The sequence below is a fragment of the Dromiciops gliroides genome, chromosome 1 (genome assembly GCF_019393635.1).
Source record: "Dromiciops gliroides isolate mDroGli1 chromosome 1, mDroGli1.pri, whole genome shotgun sequence".
Lineage (NCBI taxonomy): Eukaryota > Metazoa > Chordata > Mammalia > Microbiotheria > Microbiotheriidae > Dromiciops > Dromiciops gliroides.
Window position 1 is genome coordinate 688,433,747 of NC_057861.1, and position 15,381 is coordinate 688,449,127.

A 15,381-nucleotide genomic window follows, 5' to 3' on the forward strand; every position below is an offset into this window, starting at 1 on the left:
GGACCTTAAAGAGATCTTAATATCTTTGAATCTTAGGTCTTTCCTCACTATTATTCCTGTGTGAGGATGTTGGTGTTGGTGTGTGTGTGTGTGTGTGTGTGTGTGTGTGTGTGTGTGTGTGTGTGTGTGTACATGGAGGTGATTCTGTATATTTGCCTTAGTTTAATTTGGGTGATAGAGGTGGGGGTTCATTGTCAAAGGTACACAAATGAAATGAAGCACAAAGAAAGGGCCCAAAGGAGGGATCATGGAAGGGGAAATTAAACCATTAGACACTAAGAAACCCAGACTGCTTCTTTCTTTCTTTTGTTCTGCAGCTTTGGCTGCGACTCAGAAATTAACCTTCTTTATATTCTAATCAAGCTAGAGAGGAAGGTGTTCTCTCTCCCTGACATTGGAGAGGCCCAAGAGGTTACAGAATCTTTCTGAGAACATCTCTTACACTTTCCCTAAAGAATGGAGGGCTCTTTCAGGTTACCCTTCTCAAACCCTGGTAACCTATACTGCCATACCTGACATCCCAACACATCAGAATTTCAGCAGGGACACTTTTCTTCTCAGAAATAAAAGAAACAAAAATCTTTTAAGGATTGAAAATAATAATTTATGAATAATAATGAAGGGAACTTCACTCTATCATATAATCTGGGTAAATCCTAACTATCTCATTCCCTGAGTCCCATTCATGGATCTGTCTCTTTAATAGCTATGTGACTTTGGGAACATCATAGAACCAAAACATCTAGAGCTAGAAGGAACCTTAGAGATCATTTAATCTAATCCTTTCATTTTTTTTTTCAGATGGAAACTAAAACCTAGAGAGATTAAGGACTTTGCAGAGGCCAAGTATAATAGCAGAGAGGGGATATGAATCCCATTTTCTTACTTCAAGGGCAGCCAGGTTGCACAGTGGATAGAGTGCCAAGCCTGTAGTTCGGTGGTCCTGAGTTCAAATCTAGCCTCAAACACTTAGCACCTGTGTGACCCTGGGCAAGTCACTTAACCCTGTTTGCCTCAGTTTTCTAATCTGTAAAACAAAATGGAGAAGGAAATGGCAAACCACCCCTGTATATTTGCCAAGAAAACCCCAAGTAGGGTCATGGAAAGTAGGACACAACTGAAATGACTTAACAACAACAAGAAAATTCTTACTCTAAATTTGATGCCCTTTCCATTGTTAGCTCTTTGGTCTTTCTGGAATCTGAGTTTTCTCATCTCTTAAATGGGACTCACAGGTTGTTGTGAGGACCAAATGTGATTCCAAGCCTTAAAAAACTAGAAAGCTAAATAACCATGAGCTATCTATCAACTATAAAGAAGTCGGAAACAACTTTTGAAATGGGCTTAATTGTGAAGGCTTTTAATGCTCCGGATGTAAAACTTGCGAATCTTTTTACAGAGAATTCTATAAACAATGGCAGAGAGCTGGGCTTGGAATCTGTGTGACACTGGGTAAGTTGCTTAACTGTGTTTGCCTCAGTTTCTTCATCTGTAAAATGAGCTGGAGAAGGAAATGGCAAACCACTCTAGTATCTTTCCCAAGAAAAACCCAAACGGGGTCATGAAGAGTCAGGCATGACTGACATAACTGAACAACAATATAAACATTTCTGGGTTAGCTATAGTCCAAGTGCAGTCAACTGGACTATATTTTTTTCACTATAGAGTTAATGAAGGTTGAGTCACAGTGAGAGGGGGACATGCTATAAAGACCTCTTCTTATTTACATATCCCAAGATAGTTTAGCTTTACAACATAATACCACCACATGTTGATTCACACTTGAAAGAGACAAAGGCAAGCAGGTTCTTGACCTGGGCAATGATGTGATTTTTCCATATAACCATCCCTTGACTTCAGGCTAGACTACCTTATAGTACTTATTATGCCCGCGATATATTAGTGATGATAGTCAGAAAGCCCAATTTCAATGTATTAGGCATGGAAGGATGACGAAGACAAAGAAAAGAACCAAATGTTTCACTCTGACAATAAGTACCATGGGCTAACTGGTACGCCTCAGTTTCCTCCTTCACTAGGAATGCTATTGACACTAGAAGAACTGGGAATTTAAGAATACCTTGAAATTGCAAGCTGTCAATCAACAGTATATTTTTTAAATCTATAAGTATTTAAAGTATTTTTGCATCAAAGGATGTAAGTTCCCTTTAGTGTTGTTATATCATACATGGGTCTTTCATTCAAAGTTTGGCAGCCAGCTATTCAAAAACTTTAAAAAGGTCATCAATAGCCATTAACTGTGGTGCTGTTAACACTCTGAATTTGTAAAAACCCTACAAGCTATCTAGTTGCCATGTTTAGCCTCCAAATACAACAAAACAACATTTTCATTTAATGGGTTGTGCTATCAGTAAGGATGTTTTAAAGACATCTCTAATGAGAGAAACATGATATCCTTACTGACTGTCCTTGGCCACAAACGTATCCCTCTGGCTTTAATTCTAACCACACAGAAATTAAATATGTCTCTGCATGCTCCAGTATATCATCCATAGCACATTCCATGTTAAACAAACAAACAAGCAAACAAACAAAAACCCAACAAAACCCCAAACTCAACATATTGCATTGTTCATTTAAGGAGAGAGGCTAGAAAGGAAAAACATATATGTCCGAAGAGCAGAATGGGAAGTCTGGAAACTCATCCATTAGAAGTTCATCAGAGAAATGAACAGTAAAGACAGAGTTTAAATAAAACACCTACGTTTGGATCCCAGTTCTGAGGATTCTGTCCCATCTGCTTCACTGTGAAACCCTGGAGAATCCACAATTTCTGTGTCTGGAGGAGGGTAGGGTGGGGGTGGGGGAAGCACTAACTGGGGTGGGCCTCGAGGAGAGCCTCTAGGAGGCTTCTGTGGCACCTGCCGTCCAACACCTATATGGAATCAATTGGCTAGTTACTTCCAAAACTTCAGCTGAGAGACAGCTTTCTTTTAAAAAAGAAATCTAAGACATACAATCAACTCTCCTCTCTTTCCCCTCTCTCTTTCCCCTCTCTCTCTCTTTCCCCTCTCTTTCTCTTTCCCCCCTCTCTCTCTTTCCCCTCTCTCTCTCTTTCCCCTCTCTCTCTCTTTCCCCTCTCTCTCTCTTTCCCCTCTCTCTCTCTTTCCCCCCTCTCTCTCTTTCCCTCTCTCTCTCTTTCCCTCTCTCTCTCTTTCCCTCTCTCTCTCTCTCTTTCCCTCTCTCTCTCTCTCTCTCTCTTTCCTCTCTCTCTCTCTCTCTCACACACACACACACACACAGATACACACACACACACACCAAAAGAATATGCACTTTATACATTTATATAAGGATGGATATGTTATGGCTCAAATGAAAAAAATGTCCATCCAACTATAATCTGTAGTTTGGCACAAGTGGTTTGTGGATGTGCAGATGAAAATCTAAATTCTGGACTTAAAAATGAAAATGACTAAAAGTCAGTGTGATGATGATGATTAATAATGATAATAATAAATAGTAACTGACATTTGTAGAGCACTTTAAAACTTGTAAAATGCTTTGCACTGATTATTCCATTTCCTGACCTAAAAGGAATTGTTCATTTCAGTTGAATAATAAATGTCTCAGTACACAATAGTGACTTTATGAATGAATTTGATTATTATACTTTTTAAAAAAATCTACCCATAAGCTATTGTAATTTTTAAAAAAATTTACCCATAAATTGTTATGGATTAATCATCTGTGTGCTTATTCAAACCTTCTCATACCTAGAGCTTCTTGGGGAAATGAGTTTTACTTTTACTACTATTATACTGACAGGCATGGGAACCTGTGATTTCATTGGTATAAGGAACTCCCAGGGCAAATTTTACCCACATGGGTTGGTATCTCCTCTGCAACTCAGAAATCTTAAGAGCTGTTTAGAGCACTGAGTTTAAGTGTCTTCTCCAGGATCAATATGCAGTAAAGATGTCAGGTGGAACCTGGGCTCAGCCTCCATGGCTAGCTCTACCCACTATAACACACTGCTTCTCATAGAGTGCTTCCTATTATTTGTTCTCATTATTTGCCTCATTCCAAGGCTCAAGTTTAGTAGAGAATCTGCATAGTGTAGTAGGAAGATCAATACACAGAATCAGGACACCTGGGTTCTGACTTACTAATGCCTCTGAAGAGATTCTGCTATAAGCTATGTGTATAACCCAAAGAAAGCCACTTAGTCTCACTTGGCCTCAGTTTACTGATTTAGAAAACAAAGGTTCTGGAAATGAAATATTCTAGTGTCACCTGCTAACTGGCTGATTTTATTGGGTATGAAAAAATATTAAATAATATCCTGTCACTAATATCACTGGGAACCATTCTGTATCTGAAGAAGGGACTATCGATCTTTACTTTTGAGTTTCTTTCTTTAAGAAAATTCTCAAATTGTGTCAGAATACTTTATATATAGACTAGAATGAATTGTCAAATTAGAGGTTGGCTTTTTTTTCTTCCTGCAGGGCAATGAGGGTTAAGTGACTTGCTCAAGGTCACACAGCTAGTAAGTGTCAAGTGTCTGAGGCCGGATTTGAATTCAGGTCGACCTGAATCCAGGGCTGGTGCCTTGCCAACTGTGTCCCCTAGCTGCCCCTAGAGGTTGGCTTTTTAAAAAAAATCTAAATAAATAATGTGCTTTGGTCTCACCTCACTCACACCTTTTCTTCCTTAAAGTAGAGTAAAATTCATTTCAGCAAATATCATTTTCTGGGCCATAACATATACATATTAATAAGATTAAACATGCTTACAGTATGATGATAAAGGAATGATAATTCTTTCCAAAGTCAAACATTAAAACCTACCCTCATTACTTTATAGTCCATGAAATTAAAATGATACACAGGAAAGAAGCCAAGCACAGGTTGGCAAAATACTAACATTTTTTGGTTTATGTTATGAAGTTAATTATTTTTACATAGAGAACGGGAGGGCAGTTCAAGCCTAATTAGTTAGCTGATTTATTTTGCCTATAAAATCATCATGGTAAAAAAAAAAAAAAAACAACCCTAAATTGCTTTTTTTAAAAGTAGAAATGGCTTTTTTCTCCTAAATGGCCACACATCTAAAATGTGTTCTCAAAAACTACAGATTTTCCTTATCTCTCTAATATAATCCCTCCATATTTATGGTATTAGTCTAGCTTGTTCAGTTACACTCACATATTGTATCTGAACTTAAAGGATAACTTGTTGATTGGTTGTATGTATATGTGTGTGTGTGTGTGTGTGTGTTTGTGTGTGTGTGTGTGTGTTTGTGTGTGTGTGTGTGTGTTTGTGTGTGTGTGTGTGTGTTTGTGTGTGTGTGTGTGTTTGTGTGTGTGTGTGTGTGTGTGTGTGTGTGTTTGTGTGTGTGTGTGTGTTTGTGTGTGTGTGTGTTTGTGTGTGTGTTTGTGTGTGTGTGTTTGTGTGTGTGTGTGTGTTTGTGTGTGTGTGTGTGTTTGTGTGTGTGTGTGTTTGTGTGTGTGTGTGTTTGTGTGTGTGTGTGTTTGTGTGTGTGTGTTTGTGTGTGTGTGTGTGTGTGTTTGTGTGTGTGTGTGTGTGTGTTTGCATGAATGTATGTAAAGGAATCATGTATAAAGTGTAATTCCAATGCCTGATTGTGGCTTGGAAGTAAGCCTCCCAAAAAAGAAAAAAATGAAAAAAAAGGGATCATGACAGAGTAGGGAAAGCTACTGAGCTGGGAGAGGTCAACAGAGCAGTTCAGAGATGTATACACAGGTTTGTCTTCTGAAGAAAGGAGGAGGTATGATGTGCTCAGTGGAAGGAATACTTGCATTGATGAAATGTAAATGTATATGTCTGCTTGAGGGGGGTGGGGGAAGAGGTAGAGAGGCTGAGATGGAGGGAGGAAGGGAGAGTGAGAGGGAAAAGGGAAGGAGAGGCAGGGAGATGGAAAGAGAGCAAGAAAGAGGGAGAGAAGGGAAAAAAGAGAAAGAAGAGGGAGGGGGAAGGGAAGGAGAAGAGGAAGAGAGAAGGAAAGGGGAAAGAGAAGGAGGAGAGGGAGAGGAAGGAGAAGAAGAAGAGAGAGGAAGAGGGGGAAGGGAAGGAGAGGAAGAGACAGAGAAGAGAGAAGAAGAAGGGCAAGGGAAGGAGAAGACAGGAGAGGGGAAAGAGGAGGAGAGAGGAAGGGGAAGAGAGAGAGAGGAAGGGGAAGAGAGAGAGAGAGAGAGAGAGAGAGAGAGAGAGAGAGAGAGAGAGAGAGAGAGAGAGAGAGAGAGAGAGAGAGAGAGAGAGAGAGAGAGAGAGAGAGAGAGAGAGAGAGAGAGAGAGAGAGAGAGAGAGGAGAGAGAGAGAGAGAGAGAGGCGCAAGCAGACACTAGACTGAAACCTCTTTTTGGACTAGCAGGTGCCTCCCCTCTCCTGAAATAGGATAGTTCTAGTCCAGATTTAGGTCTGACTAGATCAAACCCATGTTGTTGTCACTTGTGTTTCTAACAAGGAGTATTAGATGTAGTGGTAAAATTCTTAGACTGACACATGTAAGGTCTTTCTTCCATTTTTAGACAGAGAGTTTGAAAAGAGGATAGGTATTTAGTCCTTAAGAATAAGCCTCTGGGGAAAAAAAGAATAAGCCTCTGGTAGGCCATTTGTGATTTGCTAGAAGCCCAAGAGATAATTTTTGTTTGGCAGAAATAATAGCTGAGAGTAGGGGCTGTCTCATCATGGGATTGGGGGAGAAAAGGTTTATTTTAGTGATATGAAGATAAGATTTTTCAAAGAAAGGAAAAAAAGGTGGCTTTATATGAAATATGGGCTCGATTATTTTTCAGCATAATGAACTCCCCAGATGGTGAACTAAGCCAAGTGATTCTTATTAAAGTTTCCAATTCCCATGAGGAAACATGGTGGGGAACTCCCTCCTAGGAGCATATACTGTCTTATATGTTCCTTGAAACTCGTGGTCAAAGGTACATTATCATTTGGGATAATGAGCTCCAATGGACTAGGGTATTTACTCATTACTGATTTTTTATGCTCTTCAGCAGCAAGTTTGTTTTCTTATATGATTCATTTCTGAAATCCCCTCCCTGAATAATTTAAAAATATCTGTGTTCTTGAATCAGTGAAATTTTTGTTACTTTTTCCCCCCTTGAAGCATTTCAGATCCTCTACGTGTAGAGAGCTCAAAAATGGAGATTAGTTTCAAGGAGGACTTGATATGGCAAAAGCAAATGGTTCTTGAACACAGTCAAATGATGTACAAATATCATGGGCCTAAAAAATAATCATTTTTAGCAGATGTCCTTTAAAAATGTTTCCACGGGTACCAAAGGCATGGATTTACAATCTCTCTCACACAACACAACCTCATCCTCATCCTCTTCCTTTCTGACCTCCTTTCATTTTTGCCTTATGTCCTTCTATCTTACCGAGAACGTTCATACAAAGTTTTCACATGCTCCCAAACCTGCCATTAAGCATGGATGACATAAACAAGCAAATGCTTTTATTTCCAGACTTTCTTTCTTCAGCATAAATATTTTTCCACATTACATTGCAACCTTGCAACAAGTCTATTTTCATTGTTAATGGCAAGCCTAGAAACTAGAGCAACGTCAATAAACAAGGCACATGCATAAACCAAGAGAAGAAAGATGCCTCTCACCCATTGTGCTCTTCCTATTCTCTTCCTTATTATCATCTATCCTGTTTGGGATGAGGGGAGTTGATGGTGGTGGTGGCGGCGGTGGTGGTGCTGGGGCACGTCTCTTTTTCTTCTGTAATTCGTTTTGTGATGCTTGTAATACCTAGAAAAAACAGAAGGAAAAAGTCAAGTTGGGATTACATTGGACAGGTGACAGTCTACATGGGTTTGTTAGAAATTGACTCTGTATACTACTGGTTTGTTCTTTGTTTCCTGGGAGAGGGGTTCTGGACCTGTAATTTCACTGGTACAGGCAGCTTCTGCCAAGGAACTTTTCTATGACTTGGTCCTAGAGAGATATCTAGGGCCTTGACAAGTTAAATGACTTTGCCCAAGGATCACTGAGCTAGTAGGTGTCTTGAGGCCTGCTGTGAACTAATGTCTTCCTGAATTCCGGGGCAGCATACAATGTGCCACCTAGCTACAAAGCAGAAAGAATAACAACAGAAGGGTTAGTGCTGCTACAGCTAATTTTCATTTATATAGTGCTATGTGCCAAGCACTGTGCTAAACACTTTATAAATATTATCTCATTTAGGGGGAAGCTAGGTGGCACAGTGGATAAAGCACTGGTCCTGGAGTCAGGAGTACCTGAGTTCAAATCGAGCCTCAGACACTTGACACTTACCAGCTGTGTGACCCCGGTCAAGTCACTTAACCCTCATTGCCCCCCCCCCAAAACAAAAACAAAAATATTATCTCATTTGATACTCACAATTCTGTGATGTAGATGCTATCATTACCTGCATTTTACAGATGAAGAAACTGAGGCAAACAGAAGTTTTATGACTTGCCAAAGGATAGACTGAAAATAAGTGTCTGAGACCAGATTTAAACTCAGGTCTTCCTGACTCCAGGTCCAGCATTCTATCCACTATGTCAAATACCTGCCTAATCATTCATAGGAGAAACCATCCCAAAAGGAAACCTAAAATAAAATCCATTCTTATGTACCTGGATATAAACACACAACCTCTAAGTAATAAGCATGGTGAAATATAGACCATAACACAAGGAGACCAATTTGCTCTCATACACATATACTAATGAGACTTCTTGTGGCATCCACAACTAGCATATGGATGACTAAAGTAAGGCTTGTGGAAGGGCATAAGAAAGGAACAAAAGAGAAAAGGAAAAGAACGGGTGGCCCAACATTGTATAGGAGATCTACTTATGTGAGGAAATCCTGGAATCAAGGCAGGAAAGTGCAATGGGATGCATTTGGTTGATGATCACTGAAAAGAGATACTCCTTGAGGGAGTACCTTAGACAGGAGGAGGAAACAGTCCATAAAAGGAGAAGCAGGTCATGAAACATCCTAAAAAAGATACAGACATGACACAACACTGATGGAGGGATTTCAATTATCTAGGCATCTGCTGTTGGTGTTTCTGCCAAAGGCAGAGCAGCAATAAATCTTTGGCTTGCCTTAATAATGTCATCCATCAAAAAAAGGAGAGTAAGCAATGACGCAAATTATTATTCTGTATTTGAATCTTATCAACGAGAAACTGGTTGTTGAAGTGGAAATAATGAGAACCTTGGGGAGAAGTGACCACTCTATTTTAGAATATGTGAAAGAGGTGGGTGTTGTCCTGACCTCGGAAGAGCTAATGGCAAAGGAGTCAAAAAGATATAAGCAGGATCTCATGGTCAACAATTCTATAGGGTAAAGTCAGCTCAAGAGAAATAGAAAGTTCTTAAGAATGAAATCCAGAAGATACCGAGACACTGTTTCAAAAAGGATAAAAAGAGAAGTTGTTTAAAAAGAAAGGGTGAGGGATACCCAACCAATTAAATAAAATAAGCTTTTGAAAAGACAGCAAAAAGGAGGAAAAGAGGATGAATACAAAAGCAATTACATAGTTACTTGTTTCTGAAAATCTGGGATCCAGCTCGAGTCTGGTGGCTTCAACTCATTCTATTAGTCAGTCAACAAGGATTTATTAAGCTCTTACTATGTGCTAGGCACTGTACTAAGTGCTGGAATTACAAAAAAAATGGCAAAAATAGTCCCTCAAGTAGCTCACATTCTAATAGGAAAAGCAACATGCAAATAACTTGGTACATACAAGATACACACAGAGCAGATAAAGGTAATCTGAAAGGAGTATTGCTTTGTATATACTTCACATTTATTTGAGTACATGTTGACACTTCCTCTTATTTTCCCCCAATAGACCTAAATTGTTATTATTACTTCATTCATTTATTTATTTAAACATTAAGCAACTGTGAGTGCATAGCACTGGGGAATGTACAATGACAAGTTTATTAGATAAGACATTATTTCTGCTCATATGGAACTTATGGTCTAGAGATTTAGACATTATGATTTAGTCTCTTGAGTTCACATCTGATCATCTATTCCCTCAGGGTTCTGCTACTTATTTATCCAAAAAAAAAAAAAAGGCAGCATGTCTATATGTTAACATGATATGGGTAGCCCCTTCCACCTTTCCAGCCCCATTTTCCTTGCCAGGTAATAAGTCTGCATTTTAAAAAGGGTCTTCTGAAGACAATGTGTCTTCAGGTCTAATTCAAATGAATGATTAAAATGGCTGGAATTTTCAAACAAGATAAGAGGGGTTGTCCTTATAACAAGGGATGGGTTGACCAAACCTTGGGAAGAGTTGTCTTAATTAGCACTTTACAAATAAGGTCATCTCTTGTAGAAGCAGTCTGTAACATATAATAATAAAAACTAGTATTTATATATAGCTTATACATATTTACATATAATTGATATATATTTATACATTTACATATTATTTCGATTAAAATAATAGCTAGCACTTAAATAAAGCTCCACGGTTTGCAAAGTGCTTTGCAAATATTGTCTCATTTGATTCTCACTACTTCCCTAGGAGGTAGGTGTTATTATGATCACCATTTACAATTAAGGAAACTGAGACAAACAGGTTTAAGTGACTAGCCAGGGTCACATAGCCAGTAAGTATTTGAGGTAGAATTTGAATTCAGATCTTTATAACTTCAGGTCCAGGGCTCTAGGCTCTATGCACTGTCACCTAACCACCTTAATATTATTAAGTGTTCTCAATTCTACAAAAACAAACATTCATTTGCTGATAGCATCACTAAGTTGCCATCACTGAGGTAGAATCATAGACTCTTGAAGCTGGAAGAAGTCTAAGAGTCTATGTAGCCCGAACCATCCCTAAAGAAGAATTGGCATTACAATATTCCTCATGATTGGTCATACAGCCTTTGTTTGAAGACTTCCAAGAGAGGAAATCAGTATCTCTATTCTTGGGCACTTTTAATTGCTAGCAAGTTATTCCTTTTGAGTAGAACTGTTGTTCTGGCAAAACAATAGTCAATTTGGTCCTCATTTTGCTGTCAGATACCAAGCAGAACAAGGGTCATTAGTCTCCCACATGGCAGCCCAACCAACACTTGAAGACCTTGAGTCTTCTCTTCTCTAGGCTACACACCCCTTAAATATTGTTGAAATATTTAACTACACCTATACGAACTTGAATCCTGAATTCAGATGACTCAGTCTTCAAAATGAGTGTACAGAGTAATACAGGGGTATTTTGGGATGTAGGCATCCTACCTTATCATTTGTGCTCTTTGGGAACAGTCCAGAAATAAGAGAAATAGAATCTCATTACTTTGAAAGAGATAGGATCACCCAGTGTCTATAGTAGGGAAAGTCTTTGTTCACTGAGTATTTTTTGTCCTATGTTTTATTTTATTTTACAATTCCCAGGAAGGGCTTAGAGGAGTCCACCCAAATTTTGACTAATCCCTGGGGTCAACTAAGTCACTGCGTTTGGTTGTTTATATTACATTTCATTTGCTAAAAGCCTAAGGCCTCCTCCTTCCAGGTGTGCCAGTGAAAACAAATCCTATCATTGCCATCTTTGGTGATTTCAGAAAGAATAACACTGGGCACGCTTCATGGAAAGTTATGAGAAGAAACAAAAGTTGCTGTCCAAGCAATTTCTTTCTACCTGATTTCAGAACAAAATGCTCTAACAAGGAACATTCATCATGTGCTATGCCTTTTTAAATGGAGGAATTTAAAAAAAAAACACAGTTTTTCCTCTTATAACAGATGAGCTAGAAACATTTGTATAAGCAACTGCCATGGGCATTTCATAATTCACAATTTTATGGAAAAAAATCTGCTCTTTAAAATTCTTATGTGGAAATACACACACAGCCAAAGTCCCTAAGTATTTGACATATGTGTGTTAAGAGCCAAGAGGAAAAGAAAAAAAAAAACAGTAACAACAACAACAACAACAACAGTCAAACTGTAGCAGTCAACATTTACTGGGCATTTTCAGGACGCAGAAATAAATGCGAGTATTTCTAAGGATAGATTCAATGGCAGTATTCCCTGCCTTCTAAATGAAGGTAAGGAAAAAAGCTTTTTGGCTTAAAGAAAGGATCTCAGCCAATAACACAGCATGAAGAAACATCAGAATTGAGTCGCCTTGATCTGCAAAAGTAGTGATCCTTTAACGAGGCTAAGAAAATATCTTCTGTTAGCTCCCTCCCCTGCCTCATTGCAGGAAATAATCCCTTTGGTCAAAGGAGGACCTTCTGGGACGCTGATGGGGTGTGCAGGGAGGTGCATTTTCCCCCCTGCCCTAGCTTTCATGGTGTGTGTATATCTTTGAATGGATTAATAGAGGAGCCAGAGAGCCTGAGGAAGAAAAAAAATTCTTTGTGTAATAATGAGGTTTGGGATTATGTTCAGGGGCATTCTTAGTGCAAGTGACAGTAAATCAATCCCATAATCTAAAGTTGCTGAGTTTCAACCTCAGGGAGGGCCTCATTCTATTTGGGAAAGGCAAGGCATAGTTTCAAAAAGCACTGGTTGTGAGGTTGAAAGATCTGAGTTCAAAGCCTGCCTCTTCCTACTTACTACCTGAGTGACTATGGGTTCTACATCTCTGTTTCCTTATTTAATACATAAGGGACTAAATGACCTCTAAGGAACCTTCTAATTATAAATATAGGATCCTCAACTTGATTTTACATCAACCTAATTTATATTAATTCCATGGTGCCTACAGGAAAAAAAATGTAAATTTATAATCTTGCTATTTAAGCTCTGCCCCATTCTCAGTATCCCTTCTGCTCCCCACATCTAATCCAATTCATGAAGCATTTATTAAGTGCCTATTGGTGTTCGAGGCATCATGCTAGGTGATGGGATACAAGGAAAACAAAAGCAAACCAAATTTAGAAAAAAACCAAAACAGTACTTAGTCTCATGGAATTAATATTCTACCAAGAGTGGAAGGGTACAACATATGAACCAGGAAATGTACAAATGATAATTCAAAGAAGGAGAGAAAATTAATGTTAACAATCAAAGGGATCTAGAAGGGTGACCTGAAGAAAGACAATACCAGCTGACTCTCGAAGGGAGCTACAGGGATTCTTCAAGGCAGAGGTAAGGTAACCTAACTTCATGTTCTCTAACAAACCTTATCCCAGATGCTCTGATCCAGGCACACCTCAGATACTCTCCGCCTAGTGTTCTCACCCTCTTCTCCCCTGTTTCTGTGACTTTTGCTCATGTTCTCACCACAGTGCCTCCCCACTTAGTCTTCTCTTATTATTCAAGGTTTCCCTTCCTTCAAGGCCCAAGTCATGTCCTCCATGAAGCTTCCTCTGGTCATTCTATCTTCCCTCAGGGGAAGATAATATTTTTCACAGATGTCTTCTTTGTACTTATTTAACTGTCCCTTGTATCATAACTATTCATGTAAATGCCTTTCCTTGCCCAGTTTAATGGCAAACTCCTTGAGAATAGGATTGGTTTTATATTGACATTATGTTACCTTGCATAGAATAAGTGTTTAATAATTGTTTTTGGGGGGAAGGGGTCCTTGGCTATTGACATGGGTGATCTATATAGCTGTAGGATTGTAGATTTGGAGTTAAAAGGGGACTAAGAAGTCACAGGATCATAGCTCAGAGTTGAATGGGGTCTTATTTTACATATGGGGCCTGGAAAGTTTAAAGAATTTATCCAAGGTCCCACAGGGAGCAGTCAATTGAACTGGCCCTTAAATGTCAAATCTAGCTTAATTTTCACTACTCGGATTGCTGCTGCTGTTTGTTGTTGTTCGTCCTTAGTTCTTGAAGAGGACCAAAGACATCAGGAAGGTGATGTACTGACTTGCAAGCGGATTGAATTTAAATGAGGCCGAGCTTTGTAAAGTCATCTGCTTCACTCTGAGGGTCTTCCCCATCCAGAAATTCTTTTATGAACGCAAACTAGGCCATCTCTTGCCTTGATTCTTACTTTTCACTAAAGAAATGAAAAAAATACTTGTACCATTTCTAATAAGAATCCTAAAAAGAACTAATATTTATATATCATGTTAAGGTTTTTAAAGTCTTTACATATATCACCTCATTTATTCATCAAAATAACCCAGTGGAGTAGGTCTATTATTAGATGAAGAAACTGAGAGTGTGGAGATGAAGTGATATGCCCAGGTCCACAGACATATTAAGTATCTGAGGTAGGTTTCAAACTCAGGTCTTCTTGACTCGAAGCTCACTATTCTAATTCCTGCACCAAGCTGCTTCTACTACTAAGGAAAACACAAGTTATCCAGTTCCTGTCCACAAAACAAATAGTTCAGGCATAGAGGAGAGGCCTGTGACATAATTGTTTCTTCCTCTAAAATAGCATTTGATCATTTAATTGTGTTTGTGCATTTCTTGGCAGTTTAACTGAGCAAAAAGGTAAGAGGTTGGGAGTTAGGACTGGGGAGGAATTTTTTTTGAAAGAAAAATCTGAAATACATAAAATCGGCTCCAAGACGGTATCAGGGTCATTCATTTTTGGACATATGGTGTTTTATATGTAATGGATGCTCTGTGCCTGTATTCATTGGATGGATGCATTTCCTTCATAAATCAAGAATTATTTTTATGAAGCTTTATTATTGGTTATTAATATTCAAGTAGAAAATGCCTTTCAAATCAACACCAATTATAATCAAAATGGCTACTTGGTCAACAAGCACCTTTTTTTTTTTTTAACCCAGACTAGGCTTTTACAATTCCCTAAAGAAAATCTAATAATTTCGAGTATTAACTTCAGGCGAAAATGTTCAGGAAGTGCCTAAATTCCCTGTTTATCACAGCAAAACTAAACTTTACTATTTCATCTTCTAACTAGGTTTTCTGTGAATCTTTTTTAATTGCACTATGGTAAATGTTGTGGAGACAAAGGAAGTAAAACACAGATACATAACAAAAACAACAACAAAAAAAAATCAAAGAAAAACAAAAGCAATCCCTGTCCTCAAGAGGCATACATTCCAACAGGCACATAGAGGATAAAGAGTATATAAAGGAAACAGAAGGTAACCAAGAAGCACCATTTTATTTTATTTTATTTTTTTATAACTGATAAAGGTCCCTTGGCACTTCCTGGAGACTAGAGAGTATGTAAAATGCATTAGCCCAGAACAGTTAAATTCCTCAGAGATGTATCACTTCCTTCTTTACCCATGGAATGGATTTTCTTTGTAGATGACAGCCTACGCTGAAAGTCTATGCTGCCTTACAAGTGCTGTTGGCTTTAGAAGTGGAACTCTGTTGGAATCCTTAAGAGATCAAGTAGAAGTGTCAAGTACAAACTAATCTCGAAAAGAGATGAAGGAAATAAGATATGAGCCATTTTAATAATGAAGGTTAATCAACCTCATAAAAAAT

The 15,381-nt window shown here is 38.5% G+C and overlaps 1 protein-coding gene across 1 annotated transcript in view; it reads right to left on the reverse strand.

The window, feature by feature from the left end:
* COBL (cordon-bleu WH2 repeat protein) overlaps nucleotides 1-15,381 on the reverse strand; it is a 366,578-nt gene that overhangs the window by 105,846 nt on the left and 245,351 nt on the right. Inside the window, exons 11-12 of the mRNA XM_043972590.1 lie at nucleotides 7,618-7,759; nucleotides 2,726-2,896 (exon numbers count right to left, since the gene is read on the reverse strand). Of these exons, the coding sequence (XP_043828525.1) occupies nucleotides 2,726-2,896; nucleotides 7,618-7,759 (313 nt within the window). The remainder of the gene's footprint in view (nucleotides 1-2,725; nucleotides 2,897-7,617; nucleotides 7,760-15,381) is intronic.